The 25,579-nt window shown below is 40.6% G+C and overlaps 2 protein-coding genes across 2 annotated transcripts; both read right to left on the bottom strand.

Annotated features, from left to right (window-relative positions):
• Positions 1 to 482: 482 nt before the first annotated feature.
• On the bottom strand, positions 483 to 1,537 carry LOC116802135. The gene is made up of 2 exons (XM_032725395.1): positions 1,198 to 1,537; positions 483 to 1,130 (listed from the first exon to the last, which is right to left on the bottom strand). Exons 1-2 carry the CDS (start codon positions 1,340 to 1,342, stop codon positions 703 to 705), a joined length of 573 nt encoding a protein of 190 aa, XP_032581286.1. The 5' UTR covers positions 1,343 to 1,537; the 3' UTR covers positions 483 to 702.
• Positions 1,538 to 5,466: 3,929 nt separating this feature from the next.
• Positions 5,467 to 6,535, bottom strand: LOC116802146. The gene is made up of 2 exons (XM_032725451.1): positions 6,182 to 6,535; positions 5,467 to 6,114 (listed from the first exon to the last, which is right to left on the bottom strand). The coding sequence occupies exons 1-2, from the start codon at positions 6,324 to 6,326 to the stop codon at positions 5,687 to 5,689; spliced, it is 573 nt and encodes a 190-aa protein (XP_032581342.1). The 5' UTR covers positions 6,327 to 6,535; the 3' UTR covers positions 5,467 to 5,686.
• Positions 6,536 to 25,579: the final 19,044 nt, after the last annotated feature.

Here is a 25,579-nt window from a genome sequence, read left to right as displayed (position 1 = left end):
TGGACACTGAAATTGTTAATACATTGTTGAAAGTTTTTATGATATCACCAGTAATGCGGAAGACTACGAAGCACTTTGTTTATTTTAGACTATAAAAGTTGTACTTGTAAAAAAAATGCAGCATTTTTGCCAGCTGGCCTTACAGTCAAGTTATTTAAAATATTAGTTTCAAATAAATCTTTGATTACTAGCTTTCCTTTTAAATGCAAATGTACAATATTTTTAATTTCACTGTGCAATACATATGTATGTAATTTTATAATCAGTTGTTACAAACAATAAGTTAGGACCGAATAAATACTTTAAATTTTAATAGGATTGACATTGGTATAGGCATCGGAAAGTATGTGTTAAGCTTTTGTTGTTTTACCCACTTCCCTTAGTTATTTGCTTGGATTTTTTAGACCTATCAATCGTGTACCAAGTTAACATAGATGTTTACTAAAAGACCTTGAAAAAATAATTTTTTTTATGTTTCCCAACTACGAATTGGTGGAGATTTTATTAACCGTAAAATTAAATGAAATATGTGCATTCCAGAGTGTAAATAAACCGAGTTTAGCAGTTTTAAGCCAGAATAGTTGAATAAATGTTATACGCATTAAACCAACATGGTGCGAAAATAGTCTATTATGTCGTCGTATATATTGGTCTCCTTCCCTACAAATCCCAGTAGCTGTTGAATTTCTTTCTGCGCGATGCCTAAAATTCCTCCATAGTTTCTTCTATATCAGCATCTTTCAATTTCTTTGTGCTCGATACTTGAAATTGATCCGGACGCAAATTGTCCGAATTGCTGGAGACTACGGCCAGCACTTCAGTGGCCGCTCGCTGACGGGGATCCTTCTTTTTGTCCGAATTTCCGTAGCGAACAATGGAGCAAGAGGCCACGAATTCCGGGGCGCTCGGGGTGCCGCCTCGCTGCTCAACCTCAATGATGAACAGTGGCATCTTGTGGCGGTCGCAGTAGTCTCGCAGCTCCCTCTCCATGTCCCGGTTTAGGTTGGTCATTTCCTCACCCAGATCACCCAACGACAAATCCTGCGTCATGCTCTGCATGCCGGGCAGCATTCGGATTTTACGCATGATATTGGCGGCAGCCAGGTGCTTGGCTTCGGGCTTCGAACGCCCTATAATTGGATTAACATGTGGCGGTTAAGATACGAATATAAATAGTGGCTGGGATTTGTAATTTACCATTTCCAAGGGCCTCTATCTCCAATAGTTGTACTTTACAAACGAAACCTCCGTCTTCGCCGTTAATAAAATGGTATGTTGGTGGAGTATTGTTTGTCTTTGCACAAAACTCATCTAGAGCAGATACGGCTGTATTGTTATCCATGAGTTTATTGGGCCAAGGAACGTCGGACGTGCAGAATATAACAATATATTAAATTTATTAAATATCCAATCCACTGCAATATTTTTAGAGATGGCACGCGAATCACGAATTAGCACGAGTCCCATGAAACGGCAACGATTAAATCGAAAATCTTGACGAAGATGCTTTGGCAAAATGTTGGCAAGAAATAATATGGAATTCGTAATTCGAATACAAAAACAGCGCCAACCCTTCATAACTTTTTTTACTAAGGGACATATGCATTTTATATACAGCTGTGTTCAACAAAATAGCAGTGCTTGGGACCAGCGAGTTTAAGATAAAAAATTTCTATGATTTATAGTTTTAATGGGAAAATTTTTTTGTATAATATCGTTTTTTTTTTTTTTTTTACCCACGGCCACACCTCCCGCCCAACCGACCGAGGGGCGCTGCCGTGTATCGTACGGCTCGATTCGCGAGAAGATATAGACGCGATTAAAAAAAATAGAATAGGAACGAGGAAATGAATATAATGTGGAATAACTATGTTAAATATTAGTGTTAGTAGGATCTAATTATGTAATAGAAAAGATAAAATCGGTTGCTTTAATAGCGGCAGAGAGTCAAGATTACAGATAATAGGATAAAGTCTATTATAGTCAGAACATAAAACTCTGTAAGGGTCATGCAACTCATAATTAGATCTACAATGATTTAAGATAAGGGGTATATAGTTTCTAGTGACTCTACTTGGAACCGAGAAGTTAAGCCGACTAATCAAGTCGGGACTCTCAACATCCCCACGAATAAGCTTACAAATAAAGACTGTTCCAAGCATAGTTCTACGGTTAGCTAGGGATGGTAAATTAATTAAAAGTAGTCTACTGGAATAAGGAGGTAATATATGGTTTGCATCCCAATTTTGGCGCCGCAAGGCAAAAAGTAAGAAGTTTTTTTGGACCGATTCAATGCGGTCCGAGTGGACTGCGTATTGTGGACTCCAAACAGGTGATCCGTACTCGAGAATCGGACGGACTAACGAAATAAATAAGGTTTTTTCATCAAGTAAGGGTCTTCAAATTCCTGAGACCACCTTTTTATAAAACCAAGCACACCCCTGGCCTTATTGACAATAGACGAAATATGGTCAGAAAATTTTAGTTTTGGGTCCAGAAGAACACCAAGATCATCAACTCGTGTTATTCTGTCCAGAGGGCACCCACTTAGAGTGTAAGTCGTGCGTATTGGGTTGGCACGACAAAAGGTCATAACTTTACACTTGGAGCCATTTAAGTCTAATATGTTATCACGGCACCATATTTGAAATCGGTCTAGATCGGATTGTAAGTCCAAATGGCAAGAAGTGTCCTTGTACTGGAGGCATAATTTAACATCGTCTGCGTACATAAGTACACGCGAATGTTTTATTATTAAGGGGAGGTCGTTAATGAATGAATGAATAAGGTAAAAAGAAGCGGACCAAGATGGCTCCCTTGTGGGACACCGGATGTGACTCGGAGAATAGAAGATAACGAATTTTTAAAGAGAAGTTGTGTCCTGCCATTCAGATAGCTTGAAATCCAATTTAGAAGATCAACAGGGAAACCTATAAGATCAAGTTTTTTTATTAGAAGGTAATGATTAACAGAGTCAAATGCTTTACTAAAATCAGTGTAGATGACATCTGTTTGAAGATTATTTTTGAAACCCTCTATTACGAAAGAAGTTAGCTCCAAGAGGTTAGTGGTTGTAGATCTGCGTTTCATAAAACCGTGTTGACACGGTGATATGATTGATCTACAAAGGTGCTGCAAATGAGGAGTGATAACATTTTCGAAAAGTTTTGGGATAGCCGACAATTTAGAGATTCCTCTGTAATTGCATCCAGTTTGCTATCTTTTTTGTGAACAGGAATCACAAAGGACTCCTTCCATATATGAGGGAATTGTGAAGATTCCAAAGATAAGGTAAACAGTTTCAGTAGAGGCTTGCACAAGGCTTCATCACAGAATCTGAGCACACAGCCAGGGATTCCATCGGGACCTGGCGAATGGACCGGTTTAACACGCTGAAGATCGTTAAGCAGTGAGCTTTCGTTTATAGTGGGGCAAAATATTAGATTCGACTTAGATACCGCATAAGATGGCTGTTCGGAATGAGGTAAAGTTGAATATGTTGTTTGAAAAAACTTGGCGAATAGATCGGCTTTTCAAAAAATAGCGAGGAAGGGTGAGAACTTGTTTTTCGCTTAGTGCTAACGAAATTATAAAACTGTTTCGGATCCTGTGCAAACTGGAACTTACAACGGTTTAAATAATTTTTGTAGCACTGAGCATTAAGCACGGTAAAGTTTAACCGACCGCTTAAATATTTACAAAGGATGGACTGAGAACCGGTATTTTTAAATTTCATATAGAGTCTGGACTTTACATTTCTTAGGTGTGTCAACTCTTTATTAAACCAAGGAGGTTTAGAGATTGACGGATAGTACATCGGAACACAAGAGTTAAAAAATGATTTAAATGCGGTATAAAACATATTAATCGCATCCGCCATTATGTTGCAGGAGTAAAGATCGGACCAATTAAAGCCAGCTATAAAATTCGTTTTGTTGACTTCTCTGAATTTACTTTTAATACCGTACCTAAGTCGATTTCCACCTCGAAAGTAGGATGATATTGATCTTCAGGTTGAGTAAGAGGTACTACCCTGGACAGAAACACACATTCAGGACTTGTTACAAAACATAGATCCAAAAGTCTACCAAGAGAATTTGGAATATAATTAACTTGCGACAGCGATAAGTCGAGCAAGCCGTCAATAAAGTCGTGTTGTGCTAAAGGGAGAAGGATATTCGATTGTTTTTCTGGGGACCACATTGTGCCAGGTATATTAAAATCACCTAGAACTACCAATTGGTCCCTGTCAGAAAGTTTATTCAAGATGGACTGGATAGCGGACAGATGATTCTGATATTCTGGGAATTCAGAAGATGGCGGAATATAGGATCACGTAATATAAACTGATCTGTCGGAAAAAGACAGCTTTACACATACGAATTCCGAGTTACAGGAATCGTCCAAAAGTAACTCCTCCGACGCGAGGGTAGATCTAACCGCAATTAAGACTCCACCTCCCCGTCTGGAGGGACGGTCAAACCTATATATAGTGCACATACCTGGGAAGACTTCGGAGATAAGTATCTCCGGCTTTAACCAAGTCTCTGTGAGCACTATAATATGGGATGCAAATGAAAGACTATCACAATACAATTTGATTAATTTGCTACGCAAGCCTCTAACATTTTGATAGGAGATAGTAAGTTTTGTAGTTAGTTTTTTGAAGAGGAAGAAGATGAAGAGGCGGATGGTGCAGTGGTCTGGCCATGTGAGGGAAGTTTAATTCCCACGGGCACCTTATTATGTATTATGTATTTAATTTCAAAAAATTTAACAAATGTTTCACTTTTTTTTCTTCAATAGTTTCGAAAATATAGGTTAAAACAACATAATAGGCAGAAATTCTGGTGTTCACTAAAATAGCAGTGCTATGGCATAATAGAAACAAAATTCAATTTTACTGAGAAAGCTTACTTGCTTGTACTATTCGGTTTTCTCATTCATAGTTCAACGTCCCAAGTGTTATACATAAGCGACACGTGACGATGACGCGAGTTGGCATCCCCGTAAGTCAAGGCAACCCTGTTGCTGAGTATGTGGCATTAACAAGTGTTGCTGCCAGTAATGAGCAAAATCCACTACTGCAAACGTATATTTTTTCGAAGGAATAGTGTTTGACCACGACTTTACTATTATTCAATTGTGTACTTAAATTGACACATTGATTACTAGCTTTCCTTTTAAAAGCAAATGTACAATATTTTTAATTTCACTGTGCAATACATATGTATGTAATTTTATAATCAGTTGTTACAAACAATAAGTTAGGACCGAATAAATACTTTAAATTTTAATAGGATTGACATTGGTATAGGCATCGGAAAGTATGTGTTAAGCTTTTGTTGTTTTACCCACTTCCCTTAGTTATTTGCTTGGATTTTTTAGACCTATCAATCGTGTACCAAGTTAACATAGATGTTTACTAAAAGACCTTGAAAAAATAATTTTTTTTATGTTTCCCAACTACGAATTGGTGGAGATTTTATTAACCGTAAAATTAAATGAAATATGTGCATTCCAGAGTGTAAATAAACCGAGTTTAGCAGTTTTAAGCCAGAATAGTTGAATAAATGTTATACGCATTAAACCAACATGGTGCGAAAATAGTCTATTATGTCGTCGTATATATTGGTCTCCTTCCCTACAAATCCCAGTAGCTGTTGAATTTCTTTCTGCGCGATGCCTAAAATTCCTCCATAGTTTCTTCTATATCAGCATCTTTCAATTTCTTTGTGCTCGATACTTGAAATTGATCCGGACGCAAATTGTCCGAATTGCTGGAGACTACGGCCAGCACTTCAGTGGCCGCTCGCTGACGGGGATCCTTCTTTTTGTCCGAATTTCCGTAGCGAACAATGGAGCAAGAGGCCACGAATTCCGGGGCGCTCGGGGTGCCGCCTCGCTGCTCAACCTCAATGATGAACAGTGGCATCTTGTGGCGGTCGCAGTAGTCTCGCAGCTCCCTCTCCATGTCCCGGTTTAGGTTGGTCATTTCCTCACCCAGATCACCCAACGACAAATCCTGCGTCATGCTCTGCATGCCGGGCAGCATTCGGATTTTACGCATGATATTGGCGGCAGCCAGGTGCTTGGCTTCGGGCTTCGAACGCCCTATAATTGGATTAACATGTGGCGGTTAAGATACGAATATAAATAGTGGCTGGGATTTGTAATTTACCATTTCCAAGGGCCTCTATCTCCAATAGTTGTACTTTACAAACGAAACCTCCGTCTTCGCCGTTAATAAAATGGTATGTTGGTGGAGTATTGTTTGTCTTTGCACAAAACTCATCTAGAGCAGATACGGCTGTATTGTTATCCATGAGTTTATTGGGCCAAGGAACGTCGGACGTGCAGAATATAACAATATATTAAATTTATTAAATATCCAATCCACTGCAATATTTTTAGAGATGGCACGCGAATCACGAAGCAGCACGAGTCCCATGAAACGGCAACGATTAAATCGAAAATCTTGACGAAGATGCTTTGGCAAAATGTTGGCAAGAAATAATATGGAATTCTTAATTCGAATACAAAAACAGCGCCAACCCTTCATAACTTTTTTTACTAAGGGACATATGCATTTTATATACAGCTGTGTTCAACAAAATAGCAGTGCTTGGGACCAGCGAGTTTAAGATAAAAAATTTCTATGATTTATAGTTTTAATGGGAAAATTTTTTTGTATAATATCGTTTTTTTTTTTTTTTTTTTTTTTTTACCCACGGCCACACCTCCCGCCCAACCGACCGAGGGGCGCTGCCGTGTATCGTACGGCTCGATTCGCGAGAAGATATAGACGCGATTAAAAAAAATAGAATAGGAACGAGGAAATGAATATAATGTGGAATAACTATGTTAAATATTAGTGTTAGTAGGATCTAATTATGTAATAGAAAAGATAAAATCGATTGCTTTAATAGCGGCAGAGAGTCAAGATTACAGATAATAGGATAAAGTCTATTATAGTCAGAACATAAAACTCTGTAAGGGTCATGCAACTCATAATTAGATCTACAATGATTTAAGATAAGGGGTATATAGTTTCTAGTGACTCTACTTGGAACCGAGAAGTTAAGCCGACTAATCAAGTCGGGACTCTCAACATCCCCACGAATAAGCTTACAAATAAAGACTGTTCCAAGCATAGTTCTACGGTTAGCTAGGGATGGTAAATTAATTAAAAGTAGTCTACTGGAATAAGGAGGTAATATATGGTTTGCATCCCAATTTTGGCGCCGCAAGGCAAAAAGTAAGAAGTTTTTTTGGACCGATTCAATGCGGTCCGAGTGGACTGCGTATTGTGGACTCCAAACAGGTGATCCGTACTCGAGAATCGGACGGACTAACGAAATAAATAAGGTTTTTTCATCAAGTAAGGGTCTTCAAATTCCTGAGACCACCTTTTTATAAAACCAAGCACACCCCTGGCCTTATTGACAATAGACGAAATATGGTCAGAAAATTTTAGTTTTGGGTCCAGAAGAACACCAAGATCATCAACTCGTGTTATTCTGTCCAGAGGGCACCCACTTAGAGTGTAAGTCGTGCGTATTGGGTTGGCACGACAAAAGGTCATAACTTTACACTTGGAGCCATTTAAGTCTAATATGTTATCACGGCACCATATTTGAAATCGGTCTAGATCGGATTGTAAGTCCAAATGGCAAGAAGTGTCCTTGTACTGGAGGCATAATTTAACATCGTCTGCGTACATAAGTACACGCGAATGTTTTATTATTAAGGGGAGGTCGTTAATGAATGAATGAATAAGGTAAAAAGAAGCGGACCAAGATGGCTCCCTTGTGGGACACCGGATGTGACTCGGAGAATAGAAGATAACGAATTTTTAAAGAGAAGTTGTGTCCTGCCATTCAGATAGCTTGAAATCCAATTTAGAAGATCAACAGGGAAACCTATAAGATCAAGTTTTTTTATTAGAAGGTAATGATTAACAGAGTCAAATGCTTTACTAAAATCAGTGTAGATGACATCTGTTTGAAGATTATTTTTGAAACCCTCTATTACGAAAGAAGTTAGCTCCAAGAGGTTAGTGGTTGTAGATCTGCGTTTCATAAAACCGTGTTGACACGGTGATATGATTGATCTACAAAGGTGCTGCAAATGAGGAGTGATAACATTTTCGAAAAGTTTTGGGATAGCCGACAATTTAGAGATTCCTCTGTAATTGCATCCAGTTTGCTATCTTTTTTGTGAACAGGAATCACAAAGGACTCCTTCCATATATGAGGGAATTGTGAAGATTCCAAAGATAAGGTAAACAGTTTCAGTAGAGGCTTGCACAAGGCTTCATCACAGAATCTGAGCACACAGCCAGGGATTCCATCGGGACCTGGCGAATGGACCGGTTTAACACGCTGAAGATCGTTAAGCAGTGAGCTTTCGTTTATAGTGGGGCAAAATATTAGATTCGACTTAGATACCGCATAAGATGGCTGTTCGGAATGAGGTAAAGTTGAATATGTTGTTTGAAAAAACTTGGCGAATAGATCGGCTTTTCAAAAAATAGCGAGGAAGGGTGAGAACTTGTTTTTCGCTTAGTGCTAACGAAATTATAAAACTGTTTCGGATCCTGTGCAAACTGGAACTTACAACGGTTTAAATAATTTTTGTAGCACTGAGCATTAAGCACGGTAAAGTTTAACCGACCGCTTAAATATTTACAAAGGATGGACTGAGAACCGGTATTTTTAAATTTCATATAGAGTCTGGACTTTACATTTCTTAGGTGTGTCAACTCTTTATTAAACCAAGGAGGTTTAGAGATTGACGGATAGTACATCGGAACACAAGAGTTAAAAAATGATTTAAATGCGGTATAAAACATATTAATCGCATCCGCCATTATGTTGCAGGAGTAAAGATCGGACCAATTAAAGCCAGCTATAAAATTCGTTTTGTTGACTTCTCTGAATTTACTTTTAATACCGTACCTAAGTCGATTTCCACCTCGAAAGTAGGATGATATTGATCTTCAGGTTGAGTAAGAGGTACTACCCTGGACAGAAACACACATTCAGGACTTGTTACAAAACATAGATCCAAAAGTCTACCAAGAGAATTTGGAATATAATTAACTTGCGACAGCGATAAGTCGAGCAAGCCGTCAATAAAGTCGTGTTGTGCTAAAGGGAGAAGGATATTCGATTGTTTTTCTGGGGACCACATTGTGCCAGGTATATTAAAATCACCTAGAACTACCAATTGGTCCCTGTCAGAAAGTTTATTCAAGATGGACTGGATAGCGGACAGATGATTCTGATATTCTGGGAATTCAGAAGCTGGCGGAATATAGGAGCACGTAATATAAACTGATCTGTCGGAAAAAGACAGCTTTACACATACGAATTCCGAGTTACCGAGATCCGAGGAGATAGTAAGTTTTGTAGTTAGTTTTTTGAAGAGGAAGAAGATGAAGAGGCGGATGGTGCAGTGGTCTGGCCATGTGAGGGAAGTTTAATTCCCACGGGCACCTTATTATGTATTATGTATTTAATTTCAAAAAATTTAACAAATGTTTCACTTTTTTTTCTTCAATAGTTTCGAAAATATAGGTTAAAACAACATAATAGGCAGAAATTCTGGTGTTCACTAAAATAGCAGTGCTATGGCATAATAGAAACAAAATTCAATTTTACTGAGAAAGCTTACTTGCTTGTACTATTCGGTTTTCTCATTCATAGTTCAACGTCCCAAGTGTTATACATAAGCGACACGTGACGATGACGCGAGTTGGCATCCCCGTAAGTCAAGGCAACCCTGTTGCTGAGTATGTGGCATTAACAAGTGTTGCTGCCAGTAATGAGCAAAATCCACTACTGCAAATCACTAAACAACGTATATTTTTTCGAAGGAATAGTGTTTGACCACGACTTTACTATTATTCAATTGTGTAGTTAAATTGACACATTGACACATACAAAAGCTTAAAACTTAAAAATACCTGCTACTCGAGGCAGCCCTGTGACCGACGCTCATCACTGTTCACAGGTCAGAACCAAATGAAGAGTAGTTTTTTGATCGATCAACTGCGGAACGTTTACTGCTTTTCATTATCAATAGCGAAGATAGCGTTTCCGAACTTCCCCCACTAGGTGGCGCTGCTGTCTTGACAGAGAGGCGTACGCTTTATTTGGAATTGAAACCAATTCCACAATCAATTAGGCCAAAAGCTCAAGTCAATTGAAAAAAGCCATAGTATTGGAATATAATTTATTGGGCAGCTTGCCCCGGGCACCGTCGTCAAGGGGGCCCCCAAACGTCCAACATTCAATTGTTAATAGGGAGGGAGCAACCAGAAAATATACAAAAGGTTTTTAATGTTAATGTTAAGGTAATGTTTAATGTTAATGGTTAATCTCAATCATGGCAGGTTAGTAAGAAAGTGACGCAGGATTAAGCATTAAATATCCATTATTTTACATTTTCAAGTAGATGAAAATGATAATCGAATTGGTAGCATAATGAAAAAAACTATTTGCCTTGAATAGTTTTTTTCATTTAAAAGAAACACACATATGTAAATGAATGTATGTATTCCATCTCATTAAGTTCTCTTCAGGTTTCCATCCCATTATTTCCACCTTTCTCATGCTGCGCATTTTCCACACTAGAGTTTTCCCACCTCCTGCTGTCTGAGTGCAGAATTAATAGTTTGCCGGGCTTAAACGAATCGCCTTTCAAGTCGCTAACCACCGACAATATGTTGGACCAACGACAGACTTCGGGACGATCCTGCCTGCCGTCTGGTGTCTGCACCACCCACATCCACCCACTCTGCCACTGGAAACCCCGAGGCACCCAACCACCGAGAACCACATCAGAGGAGACACCAACAACGGCAGCTGAGCTGTGACATTAGTTTAACGCCAGAATCCATTAAAAATCCATACTAATATATGACAGGATAAGGCAGCGACTGCCACAGCGCATAATGAGTGACGAGGTGGTCGAGTGGGTGGTGGGTGGTGTGCCAGGGGGCTGGTGATCTGGTGGGCTGGCGGTGCGCTGGGTGGCTCGCAGGACTTCGAATAAGATACCGCACACACTTTGTGCGCTGTCTCTGCATCTCCTTCGCTTTTCGGCTGCTACACTTTTCCGCTTTTTCCACTTTACCTTGTCGATTTTTCAAAGCCAGCTCAGCTCGACTCAACTCAACTTAACTAGGAGCCGAGAGCTTCGTCCTGCGGCTGCACTGCACTAATGAAAACTACCCGACAAAAGCAAAGAAAACGGGGAAGGGGGCTGCGGGTGCATATAATAAATTAGAAAGCATTATCAGACTTTAAGCTACATGGTGATTAAATTCCAATTTTTAACAATACGTCAGTTTCGGATCTGGGTCAGAAAGCTTAGCCCTATAACATATTTGATATGATGAGCTCGAAATGGTAATAACCTTTCAAAGTCTTCAACTATTTCGCTTTTTTATGAACTCGTTTCATAGCGTAAAAAGTAAAGATTAACATCACTTTAAAGCCTCTCTTTAAGGTCCAAGGTCCAAGCCTTCAATGTCTCCTCGATTTTTTGGTATCGATTTTATGAAATTTTTTATTAATAAACATTCGCGGCAGATTCCACAGAACGCAGCTCCACATTTTCCACCCCCTGCCACCGAATAAATGGAAAACGAAGCGGAATTTTTTAATAGAAAAAATTGAAGATGGAGCGAAGCTGAAGCGGAAGCCGAAACTAAAGCATTTCACTCAAGAGCAGAGAAGCCGCGCAAATCAACGTAATTAAATGCCCAATAAGATATTTTAGCGGACGGGCATCCCGGAAAAGCCCGAGAAAATCGTCAGCAATTAAAATGGCGCTCGGTCCGTCAGCCAAAAGACTTCAAAAAATGCCAAAAAGTTCAAATACTAATGAATTATCCTTTATTAGGATAATGTATGATGTGGTTCCTGAAGAGTTTGCTTAACTACCTCATGCCGCCCGCTCCTCAAAAAGGATATCTTGCCATCTGAGGGCGGCGAGGGGTTAAAGGGGGGCTGGACAAGTCCGAAAGTCGGAAAAAGGTTCATAGCGAGTTTTTGCTGGGTTTTGCCCTATAAATAGAGACAAAAGTAAGGGTGTACCAACTATTGAGGTCAGTTTGTTCATATATTATAGTATTTCATTCAAAGGACTCCTTACTAAAATGCTAAAACATTCATAAGCTTCCAAATTTTTAATAAAAATATGTATTTCAATTTATTTCTTATTTATGAGTGTTTTGCGTATTTAAATTGTGCAACAATTCTTGACTTTCAGTCTTGAAATGCCCCAAGTAATCTATATTAGTTCCTAGAGAATTTAAGGGTATTTACAGGTTGCTTATGTTTCCAAAGCGACTTCTCAAGTCCCTCGTTTTGCGGGGATCTGCTGAATTGCGGGGTGAAAGTTCAGTGAAGGACGGGTAGAGGTGGTCGGCTGGCTAAGAGGCTTGGAAGCTGCGGCTGGGAGCTGTTGGCAATTTATGAAAAGAGCCAAATTAATCAGACTAATAACGAAAACACGCCGAGCCGACGAAAAGGCGTCTAGGCAATGGAAAGTGGCTAGCTGGAGGAACGGAAAAAGGGCCGAGAGGCACTAGAGAAGGGAAAAAAGGGGAAAAGGGGGCTGAACCAGCGGGGAAAACTTATGCAAAGTTTTCTTAATGAAAAGATTTACGATGGCAATACTCGAAATTAGCAAAAACTGAGGTTGTGGCCAACAATGAGCAGCCAGAGGGGGTGGAAATACTTATAAACTTTTTGCCAGCATGGCGGTTGGCAGAATGGAAAACTTCGCCAGCAATGTTGCAATCGAGAAAATATGCCAAGTATTGCACTGACCCACCCAGAAAGCCAGAATTCTTCCCGCCCAATTAGTGCGTATTCCAATTTGTGGCTCTGGCCAAAAGAAAAATGCTTCGCTTTTGAGCAAAATCAAATTAATAAACTCAACTATAGCCGGACTGCCATGGCAACGGCAGCCGGTTCAGCTGTTCCTTCGGTCTATCGGTTCGGTCCCTCGGTTCCTTGTGGCCAGAACTTAGATATTAACAATCGAATCCACATGCTTCGATGTCAGTCGCACCGATTGGCAGAGATTTATTAAAATAATTCGCTTCACAGGATCCACTGATGATGTCGAGGTGCAGTTGGTCAGCCAGGTGTTAAGACGCCTAGGCACCTCATCCGGTTTGGCTAACTGGTGGAAATGATTCACGAAAATCACTGTTGGTTTTGCTGAAGTACCACATTCACTTCGGAATATTTTACAACTAATTTATTGAATTGGTTGTTAATTATGGCAGCTTAGCAATATTTTTTTGATTTATTAGAACAACTTGTATAAACTTTTTGTACAAATAATGCAGATGTTTCAAAATAAATGCTAGTTATCTCTTATGTAGTTAAATATACCATTAAAATTACTCCCCAAAGTCGTTTGATTTTTTAAGTACCAGCTCTGCTTGGCTTAAAGCCAGCGATTTCCAATTTGGTGTAGCGTAAATTCGATTGAATATCGTATTTACTTGGCTTGTTCGCTGTTGGCTTAAATCGATGCCCGAGGCAAAGGCCACAATCCCACTTCCTATTCCACTTCCACTTCCACTTCCGCACGAGCAGCGGCGGGACAAATAAAAAACGACTCAACATAACACAACACACACAAAACAGAACAGGACGACGGGAAAAAAGGGTTAAAACAATAGGAATTGTTGCCGGCGTCGGAGAAGTTCGGGAAAAACAATTCTTTATATGTTGCATGGTTTAATGCCGCCTTTAACGGCCCGTTCAGCTGCTGCTGCTGCTTCTGCTTTGGCTTGGGCCTTCCTGGTTTTTCCAGCCATCCCCAAATCATTATTGCAAAAACAGCTCCTTTTTACTCGACATTTTTCAACCCCGCCCAAATCCGGCGGCCCGGACATCGAATCCTTTCGTTCATAAATCAAGTCTTTGGTTTAATTAAATCTTGTGTTGGCGGTAAAAACTCGAGCACAACAAAATGCCGGCTGCAGCAAAAGCAAAAAAATAAAGGCAAGCCAGGAACAAAAACAAAAAAAAATAATCCAAATATCCAGGAGCCGGAGCCAAACGCCTCCGGTCTTTTGGCCAAGAATATAGGAGATGCCAAATATTTGCACAGTCTGCAGGATATGGCTGGGAAAATGGAAAACGGGTGCCGCCGGGAAAAGCGGGAAAAGCGGGATCCTTTACCCCATTGTCGACTCGTCACGTTTTAACTGTCGTCGCGGTTGTCCCTTTCATATTTTCCTTCGCAAACTCATTTCCTTTTGTCGGTTTTGACTTGTTGTCTAACGTTCTTCGTCCTTTTCAGCTGGCGAAATGGGAATGGAAAGTGTTCGACGCATCTGCAGGCTTAAATCAATTAAATTAATCCATTCAACACATATATTCATTAGTAATCTGAAATGTATACAATTTTCAATTAACTTCTTGTTAACTCGCATGCTTTCTCAGCTACCTACAACTACTGCCAAATATAAGTGGGCATTTTTCTCAGTGTTGGTGTTGGTGAAAATTAAAAAAATATTATTTTGATGCCCTACTTTTCCCCCTCCCCAAGAAAGCGCATGGTTTTTGGTTTTTCAGGCCATGGCGGGAAAAACCTTGAGCACTTAAAGCTCGCTTAATCTTTGACATAAAAGTAAGCGAAACATTGTGGAAAACTGCGGAAAAGCGCGGCGAGGGGTGGAAAATGGAGCGCGCGAAGGCGGGAAATTGAATGCAAGACACGTTGCAGGATTTATGGCCAAGGAACAGCCGCCGAACGCAGACTAATAAACAGGGTACCAGAGGAGAAGGCAAAAATTAAAAGTCCTGGCGGGGGTGAGGGAACTCAAGTCCTTGGTCAAAATTGCTGGGAAATTATAGACAATATATGTACGTGCGGCGATGTCGGAGAATCCTTTCCCTTTTTTGGCCTGATTCGCTCGTGCGGCAGGCCAAGCAAAGCGAAAGACGAATGAAATGAAACGAAATGAAATGGAATCCTTTACCGTAAGAATTTCATGCACGTCAACACGTCCTGGCAGCCAGGACACTGCCGTTGACAGGCGCAAGTCCCCTTTCTCTGGGGCCAGGAAATCCGGAACCCGAAAAACCGGAGAGAAGGCTGTGTAACGATTTCTAATTCATATGTTCCTGAGCCTGTTCCCCAATCCCGATGATTTATGATCCGGGCACGCGAGTCCCGAAATGAAGGACCTTCATTGGACAACAGAGGAAGATCCAGTGATGAGTTCGTGACACGCCGGATTCCATACGCACGATAGTTCTATTCGATATTTTAAGTGATTATTATATCGTGCCATGGGTAGTAATTGGTCAATTCAAAACAAAAACATATTGTTGTATTAGTAAATAGAAATAACTATTAGTAAATGGATTACCAAAAATTCTGACTAAAACATACTTAGATCCATCCCTAGACCTCAGTTGTGGGAACCTTTAATCATTCAATAGGCAATTTGTTTGGGCCGCTTGGCAGCCTTGAAATGAAATGTTTCACACATTAGGCCGGTCAACAACTTGGCCAGGATGGCAGTCCTCCGGAATACGAATCGGAATCTCCGTCTACTATATTTAATATCATTTATCTTTCTTACGCCCCCCAAATGCGGTTTGTGGGTGGGTCTATGGCAGCGGGAATGAGAGGGCCGAGCGTGTTGTTGTGATTTATGATTGTCAAAGTATTTGTTACCTTTGTGTCCAAATTATTTGCTCGCCCATAAATCATTTTATCCTTGGACAGCCATCGCCACTTTGATTAATTTTCCCCAATTGCCGCCCGCGATTGGAGCCTGCGATTTGCGAAACGCATAGGGACCTCGATTGCAAATCGGTTTATGGGGTAGTTTGGGACTCGAAGACAGACCGATTTGCTTGATATGCCAGACAACGCCTTGGCACATAATTCACACAATTGGGCAACAAGTCACCGGCAGGACGACCTACAGGACACCAATCAACCTCCTATCAAGGGTTATCCTTGCAGCTCGCCGACTATTTTTCTAATCTTGAGAGCAAGCGCGTCGAGCACCATGAATTATGTATTTACTTTGCCATTTTTTCTGGTCGTACAAATTAGTAAAATATGCTTGGCATATACATCCATATTGTATGTGTATGCAAAAAAAAAAATGTGTATACAAAATAATACAAAACAAGAGAGAATGCTATAATCTAGTTCCCCGACTATCAGATACCCTTTACCCAGCTAGTGTGAATGCGCACGCGAAATTTCATCATTTTTCTGGGATATCAATAGATATTGGGGAATCAAACGAGAAAAACCTTAAAAATGGTTCAAAATGTGGGCGTGGCATTTTGTGCGGCTTGTGGGCGTTATGGTGGGTGTGGCAACATGGGTTAACAAACTGCGTCTTTGTCTCTAGATTCTGTTTATAGTTCCTGAGATCTCGACGTTCACACGGACGAACAGACAGACTGACATGGCCTGTTCGACTTGGCTATGGATCGTGATCAACAATATATATAATTTATATAGTCGAGACGCTTCATTCTGCCTGTTACATACTTTTTAACGAATTCCTTGAATCCCTATACCCTTTTACTTTACGAATAACGGGTATAAATAGTTATCAAATACCAATATGACTTGGAAAATCTAAATTGATTTTTCTGCCAAAACTGGTCGTTTTGCTGTATTTAAATGGGTTGAAAGTGGTTGCTTTATGACACATTTTCCATAAAAGTGTTCTGTGTTCAATTGCTTAATCCTCAATCTTATTTTCATGTCGCTTACAAATCTTAAGCCCAGTTTCAAACGTATTTTTAGAAGCAGAATTTACCATAACCTTATTTCGATATTCGCGCATTTATTGTGTGAAGAAGCCAAACCCCCAAAAAAAAAACAATGTCGCCTTATCGAAAACCTGCTGCAATCAATGAGCGAAAATCTTGAGAAAAACTTGGCGGCAAATGAATTATTTATTTGGATTTATTTGAGGCCAAGCAAAACAAATGATGCGGACCGACAACAACAAATGCTGATCCCAAAAAAAAAAAAAATGGAAAACTCATAGAGTTCCGAACCTCAGCCAAGTGAAAGTGAAAGTGGCATAAATAAATAAAGAGCCGAACACAAAGCATATTAGGCTAAGCTACTTGCGATTTCCGTTACACGTCCGTCCGGGCTATAAAAATGCGGAAGCTGATTAGCCGCCCACTCCCGGACACGTCCACATCGCCGCCCACCAGAAAAGCCCGGGAAAAAATGAACTCGCAAGAAAGTCCAAGGGATGGTCGAGGATTTTATGAGGCACGAAAATTTACAACGCCTCTGGGGTTGTCTTCAAAAACCCAAAAACCCAAGATGGGGACATAGTTAACAAAAACAGCAATGGGGAAAAATGGTGAAAAGCAGGAAAATCAGGGAAAGCGGGGGAGCAGGAGGCAAAAAAAAGTTGCCAAGTCTCATAATCGAAATTGGTCACAGGTGGCCCAGGAAAGTTGACCAAAGCGAGCTTATTGAAATTAAATGTGCTGGCCGGCAGATAATTCCCGTTTAAGGCTTGTTTAGCTAAGTTGAGTTTGATTCGGGTGACCCGCCCTCCTCACCGCCGATTTTCGATGTTATTTCTGGCGCAGTCAAGATGTCTGGGCAATCGAAGACCCCCACGTAAATGAAGAAAAATCACCAAAAAAAATAAAAACGTGCGTCCCGCCGAATTTCTATCAAGTCGTGACATTTCCTTCGACTGGCTACATTTTTAATCAAATCAAATGACAGACATCATTAATTTTGTTTCAGCTAATTTTCTTAAAAAAAAGAATACGCCTGTTTAACAAAGCAAAGCAATTTGGAAGTAGAAAGAAAAAAGAAAATGTGCTAATTAAAGCTCCATATCCGGGATGCTCATGATATATTTATGCGTCAACACTTAGACCATTTGATAATACATTGGTATTTTGGGAATAGGTGAACAGAAGTCGCATATACTATATATCATGTACTTCTGCTAGGATTGCAGCAAAGAGGCGATTGAACAGCCCATTCAATTCCTCCTCCCGGGCCATCTCCTTTTTCAGGTGCTCTAGTTTCTCTAGGAGGGGCTGAAACTTCGCAGGTATCTTCTGGGTGGACACATTTATCGTATTCAAAGAAACTTCAGTTATCGAAGAAGAAGCCCCTGAGGACTACGAACCCACCTTCAATCCACTCGGGTGCTCAGGATCCTCTGTCAACTCGTCGTTTCCAAATGGCGTTGCTTCCGCGCTCGAATTCTCCGACATTTCTGAATTAGGTTGTGCTCTGGAGCTTGTTTCTCAGTCAAGTAGTGAAACGAAAGTGAACTAAATATTCCGGCGGAACGAAATATTGTGACAATCGAAAGCATAGCCAACTTGATCGAAAATCTATTTGAATTTTAAAGTGTTCCCTTTTATTTCAGAACAGTTCAAAATTGTTGCCATAATCTGGCAGATAATGGCATATCTCAGTTAAAAGCCGAAATTTTCTTTCCAGCTTGGACAGTAATGCCGATCAAATATATATATATATCTTTTGAAGGGTCTGAACCGGTTTCTTCAACATGTTACATACCCTTTAACGAATCTAGTGTATCTAGTAACTCTACGGGTATGAAAAGAAAACAGTCCTGCAAGTCATCTATCACGTCATCGGATCTTTAATTATTTGAACGATTCAATTGACACACTTGTAATAGTTTACACCCGCCCCGAACTTGCCTCATTTTAAGCAGGAAACATGTGCGGCTGACAGAATGGGGATGGAAGTGTGGAAAATGTGGAAGCTGTGGAGACGCTGAAAATGTGGAAATGTGAAAATGTGGAAAAGAGGAGTGGCAAGGAGCCGAACCTCTGAGGCTAGTTGGATAGATGGCTGCTGACGAGCGGACATTGATAAATCACATATGAACGGCTGTTTCGGTTTCGAGTCGGTTTCCTATGATGATGTTTCTTTTTAACATATTTTTTTGTAATGTTTGATGCTTTTGGTACTGGGAGTGGGAGTGGGGAAAAGCCCCGACACTAGAAACAAAACATTCCCTAATCAAGGCAACCAAATCTGTTCGAGAATCCACGCCAAACAAAATGAACGACGATTATGCAAGACTTTTGTGAGAAATGTTGCAAAGAAAATGGCAAAATTTCTAAAGACTACATTATACTCATTAAATACTTACCAAAATCAAGTCATTAATCCAATATTTTTCTTGAAATATTAATACATTTATAGCCAAGCTTTCAATATGTGTATAGTGATCACTTTTAAACCTTTTTGTGTATATTGAAAAATACATATATATATATATCCTTTCTTTCAAATACAATTATTTCGAAAACTTGTCCAATTTATATTACCTGCATCTCAATAAATAGTTATGGTTTTTGTCAGTGGCACTTGCCACGGGTTTTCTGCAGCGACATCAAATTACGAACTCATTATTGTTAGCGACGACAATGGGTGTCCAGGGCTTTTTGTGGAAGGGGGCTTTTCTGACCCCCTATTTTCCACGGCCCGTTTTTGGTCCTGTTTTGGTGTTTGCATTCGCCGAAAAATACTTGTATGAGGCGGTCGTTCCTGGTCCTCGCGAAATAGGGAATCCGAGGATTCGTTGACTTGATAGCAGCGAAGGGAGTACACATTTTTTCCATTCTGCATCATTCCCTTGCGCAGGGTATATTGATTCCAGTCAAAAGTTAGCAACGCCCTAAAACGACACATTTGCAACCATATTAGAATTATATATATTCTTGAACATTATCACCTTTTCGAAATACAGGAGATATATTCGGTTTTAAATATATTATCACTGAGAGGGCATATTTGCTTCGTCTAGCCGAGGCTAGCTTTCTATCTATTTGAATGATTTCGCTCAGTGTAGGCGGAGTGGAGCAGGACACTGAGTAAGGAAAACCCACATCAAACTGACCAAAATGCATGGAATGCCTATGAAAATTGTAAAGCGTTGTTGCATTGTCCGACTGCATCGCCACCCAGTTGTGACCCCGCCCTGACCCTTAACCCCTGACCCGCAGCGCTCATTAAATGACACTCACAGGAAAGGAAGCACAGAAATTGCACGCTATAATGCACGCACACACACATCAACAAACACACACGCGCTGAGGAGGGGGCGTGGCGTTGCATAATTTTAGTTTTGCATTGGAGGCGCTAAAAAGCCAGTGAACCCCGCATTTTCCCACCCCCTCTTCCGCAGAACAGCGTTTCCACCAGCTTTTCCGTTCTTACACACACACGCACGCTGCTTTGGAAAAAAGGAAAAGCCAGGGAACAGTGGAATGAATCTGCGGATGGCCTTTGTTTTCCGCCGCCCCCAGAACAGCCACGCCCACTCTGTCCAGAAGTTCGCGTTGTTTTTCGCGGCAGCGGGAAACTGTATGCAAAATAGTAAGGAAAATGGCTTAAAAACTATTTTGGAAAATGCGTTATCTGAATAATATTATTTATATGGCGATATTTTTATGTACAAAAGATGGCTGTTGACTAAAACATTCGACTGAAAATTAATCAATAAAAATTCGTATAAAATCTTTTCATATTTCCACAACTTTTTTAAATATACACAATACGATACATAATCCATTTCAGTGTACTCCAGCTTCAGCGCAATTTCCCTCTCATTTCTGTTTAGTTTCGGAGTGGAAAACGAGCGAAGGGATCGTCAGTTTTTGGAGCGAGGGAATTTTCGTCTAGCGTATTTCGTTTTTCGTATTTGCGAAAAACCGTGAAAATTACATGCCGCTGACGCAGCGGCGCCGTCACTCATGACCTGCCTTTCGCCCCGTTTTCCTTTTTATTTTTCCCAAAAACCGTGGCACGGGGCTTTTCCATTTTCCGGGCCCGAAGTTGTGTCGCTAACCGCAACATCGCATGTTGTAGGTGCGCCAATGACGCTGATTTTCTGTTCCGTTCCTGCTCACGCTGCACATTATTAACAGTTCCTGTGACAAAGCTGGAAGAGTGGGCGGATGGGTGGTGGTGGGTGGCGGCGGGTGTTGGCGGGTGGCTGTGGGCGGCCAGGCCACCTGTCATGTTACAGGCGACGCTGTCGCTTCGATGTCCTTTGCCGGCCGTTCGCTGTCCAACAAAATGTTTTGTGGTTCCCGTTCCCGCTTCCGTTCCCGCTCCCGCTCCGCGATCTCCACCGCCAGCCGCGAGTTCCCGCTCTCCCCTTTTCCGATCCTAACCGTTACCAAGTTTGTGACGCCGCCGGCTGCTGGTTGTTGTTTATTTTGGCTTCCAGAAAACCCATTCCCTGTGCGCCCGTGTGCCGGGCATCCGAGTGAAATCGAGAAAATTGCACGGCAAGTGCTCAAAATTGCACTTTAATCGGCAAGAATCTGGTTCACTGGGTAGTGGGTAGTGGGTAGTTGGTAGTTGGTAGCTGCTTTCACTTGTACTTCGCGGAAATCCCGTCCAAAATGAGCGACACGTTTTTATTTTAAATCGAATTTTAATAATTCATTCGACTTCAATTATGTGCAGTGCACAACATTATAATTTAAATTTCTCATGCACAAAACAATTAATATGAAATTACGACAGCTCAACAATTAAAAACCATTGAAATAATTTTCAGATTCCGATTCGATAAAGACAACTTATCTCATTTCCATTTCGCATTCGTGGCATTCCATTTTCGTTTTCGGAAAATGCCGCCCCTTGATTTCTCAATCTGTGGAATGCAGCAACTGCAACAATCAAGCAATTTATTAATAATAAGTCGAGCAATTAGCACTGTGATTAGATGGCAAGTGCCACAGGGAAATATTGCGAACATGCCTTCAAACGTGCGTGTACACCGTAAATAAAGTCTTAGTCACTTGGTAACATTAAAAGTAAGATAACTCATCATCAAAATGAATGAATTAGACAATTATTAATTTCACCAAGATTAAGTTAAGTAAACTCAAATTGAAGTACTCCCAAGAATTAAGCTATTTGCGAAGCTGGTGCTCTGGTGCGCATTTTCTCGCAGTGCATTCAAGTGCCTCTATGTGTCATAATAACCGGAATATACCCCCAATACCCAACGATTTGCAATAAACTGACGTCACACGATGCCATCCAAAAGGGGGTGGTGTCAAATTTATTGCATGTGCTGGCGGTCGGAGGTGTGTGGGCGGGTGTCTCTAATGATGGCATAATTAGCACCAAACGGTGAATCCTGTCGGCCTCAAGTTGTCTGCCATCCCCCTGATGAGCACACAAGTTTTTGGCGCTTGAGAATGGCATAAAGTCAAATTACTTGGCATTTGAATGGGGGGACTGCAGCTTTTCCGGGGGCTGGCAAATGTTAATTGAAAGCCCACTTATTGCAATAAAGATGTGTGTTCGAGTGTGTGTCCTTACACTGGCGGAGGGGTTGAGGGTATGCTTGCATGTCGGAATACCCTACATTTTTCTATTAAACATACATACTTGAAGAAACACTATTTTGTTGGTACTAGCAATTGTGCTAAAATAGTAATATATTTAGCCGGCGCCCTATTTGATTGCTAATGCTGAAATGATCCTTTACAGCTTATATTATCCCTGTGGCGATGGGGTTATCCGGTTATCCTGTGTACTTCCTCCACCCCTGCATATGTACATTACCATACCTCCTTAGCTCCGGAGTGGACAATTGTGTGCGTGTGTTACCAGGACACTAACACTCACAACGAGTGGCCATAAAATTTTCTATTTAACGCTTGAGCGACAGACGAAAATGGGTGGAAATGGGAAATTCACGCAGAGGAGCAGATGCTTTAATTTCGAACCTGTTCAACCTCAAACACGATATGAAAGTTTCGTCCTTTGTTGCCAACAATCTGGTGGAAATGCTCACAGCGACGGAGGCTAAAAGCCGGCCAATGTCAAATGCTCGTCGTCCTGGGCAACAGTTTATTAGGTTGTGTCGTTGCCGTTTCTTAAGATTGCCAACCACTCACCACTCGCCCACCCACATTTGTCGCCATCAAATGCCAGTCATCATTTGAGGCAGAAACGGGTAGCCAGGACAACGTCTTCAGACTGGCAGGTCCTCGAGCCCGGCTCCTTCTAATGTCAGTCCAAATTGGAAGGCAGCTCGGAATTTTCGACTCCTATTCAATATTTCTTTGCCACATAGCTATGGGGCAAGACTGCGAGAGAGGCAATTATGTTCAAGTCTACCGAATGTGGCATACCTATTATGGCCATTATACTTTGCTATACCAAATAATCTGAAATCTGAAATACAGTTTTCAAAACTAATTAAAATAAATAGCTACCTACTAATATTGAAATTGTACGAAGCGGTATTCCTGCAAGACCTGCTATAAAAAAGACTTAAAATTAAAAACAACAGTAAAATATAAATATTCTGACAATATAAATGTGATCTAATGTATATTCTCTACTCGGTAAATATCCTCACTCTGTGACCAACGGCTCAAAAGAATCTGAAAATACAGCTGAGACCGGCAGGAGCATTGACCATGGACCAGGATAAAACGAGGCTGTCGATGGGCAGGAGGATGTGTCGGAAAAGGTGACACGAGACAAGGTTGTGTTGACGACGATGAAGTGGAGGGCTGAAGGCGGAAAGCTACCCCCAAGGACGTGACATCATTGCCTTCGTTTCAGGTTATTCATTTTTAATTTCTTCAGCCGCCTTTTTTGGGACGAAAAGTGTTCACATTTGAGTATGTTAATTTTCGGATTTTAACGACAGGGATCCGGGTCAGGATGCGCCTGACGATTTGTCAGTTCCGACTCATAAGGCCGCGTTAATTTTCTGCCATTTGTTTCTGATTCGAGCACGCTAGATAAACCTTTCCTTACTTACACATGATATCTCCATAATGGGGCTCCCGAGAAAAGGGGTTGGCAGACGTCACATATGGCCGGGCTTAGTCGCAAAACTTGACAAATGCGTTTTGGGGGCTTGGAAAAAAAGTGCGTGGCAAAAGGAAACAGGAGAGTGTTCAATTGAAACCAGTGAGTATGCTATAGTCGAGTTTCTCAATACTCAGCTAGTGGAAGTGCGAAGGAGAATAAAACAAAATCAAAAGTGTGGGCGATTTGAAGGCGTCTATGCCTCTGGAATCCTTGTTGACCAATCTCAACGCTCTAGCTTCAATAGTTCCTGAGATCGTAGCGTTCATATGGTCATATGGTCATCTGGTCTGTGACCAGATTGTCTCGGCTATTGATACTGCTTAGGATTATATCGGCTATAAACATATTAAAAGGCAGAATATCAGTTTGCCACAGTTTTTAAATCCTGTTGAAGATAAATAATCTGAAGTTAACACGAGCGATTAAGTTAATCCCCAAAGGCTTACTAGATAATGAGACCCTTATTTTTCATTTATTTTTTCTTTACTTAGAAGCCAATCGCTAATTGTTTCTATGCTCCATTGGACAAAGAAAGGCGGGAAAGCGCAAAGCAAAATAACGCGCTGAGATGCGTTTTTGGTTCGCCGCCAAGCTCATTAAGTACGAGATGGAAAACTGGAAAAGTGGACAAACTAATTCATTATATTCCCACGACTTAAATAAGCCGGCTGGGCCAAAGTGTACCCTGTAAGGAGTGCACATTCAAAGTTGCCAGCCTTTGCGCTTCACTCCTTGCCATTTATCCTTCAGACGAGACCCTTTTCTGGATTTTTCTGTTTGGCTTTTTTCGCTTTCAAGTTTGACCATTTATTTAAACTTTTTACAGGACCAGATTTCTATTTGCGCCAAAACTCCGCCGAAGACTCCCCGGCAATAAATTCAATTCTCCTTTTCGTCTTTATATCTGTGTTAACCCCTTCAAGCGACTTGGGCGGGGGGGGCGAATTAATTTTCTTAAAAGCTTTTCTTGGCGGCGCTGATTATCCAAATCCCCGCCTTGCCTCTCACTCACACGCCTAAAGAGGGCTTCAAAAAATGGGGCCAGTCTTGGGGTGAATAATACACCTAGTTTTCATTATTCGCAAAGTTAATTATTTGAAAGCATCAGCCATCAGCGGATGCAACCACATTATCGTTATATAAACTTAAAGCTTAAAGATACATTCCTGACCTATATTATGCATGTTATAATGCATTTGTATGTGCATTTTTTGCAGATAGTTATAGGTTGCCTTCATATAAAGCAACTGAATCGTCAAAAAAGCACTTACACTTACTTTTAGTTGAAATTTTTATTAACGAATCTTTGGCACACTACTCAAGTACCTTATATACAAATCGGTGTGTTATTGTGTATGTCTGTGTATTCAGTTTGCTTTTGTTTTATGTCTTTGCTTAAATTTATTTTTAATAAATTTTAAAATGTATATTATTATTTCATCCGTGTTCATACTTTCACGTTCTTTGTGTCTTGCAAAAAAAAATGGTATATCCTTAAGAGCTACATATGTTTAATTTGTTGCAATATTCATTTAAGAGGGGGAAATACAGAGCAATATATATGTTCAATGTACACAGATCTCGTATATATTCGTGTATTATGTATGTCAGCCCGCCCTCCACTAATTATATATATTTGATTCTTAGGGCCATGCTAATTGATTTAAATTCGATATGTGAG

Source organism: Drosophila sechellia, chromosome X (assembly GCF_004382195.2).
Source record: "Drosophila sechellia strain sech25 chromosome X, ASM438219v1, whole genome shotgun sequence".
Taxonomy (NCBI): Eukaryota; Metazoa; Arthropoda; class Insecta; order Diptera; family Drosophilidae; genus Drosophila; species Drosophila sechellia.
Note: the sequence above shows the minus strand (reverse complement) of the source record. Positions and strands in the feature narration are given on the sequence as shown.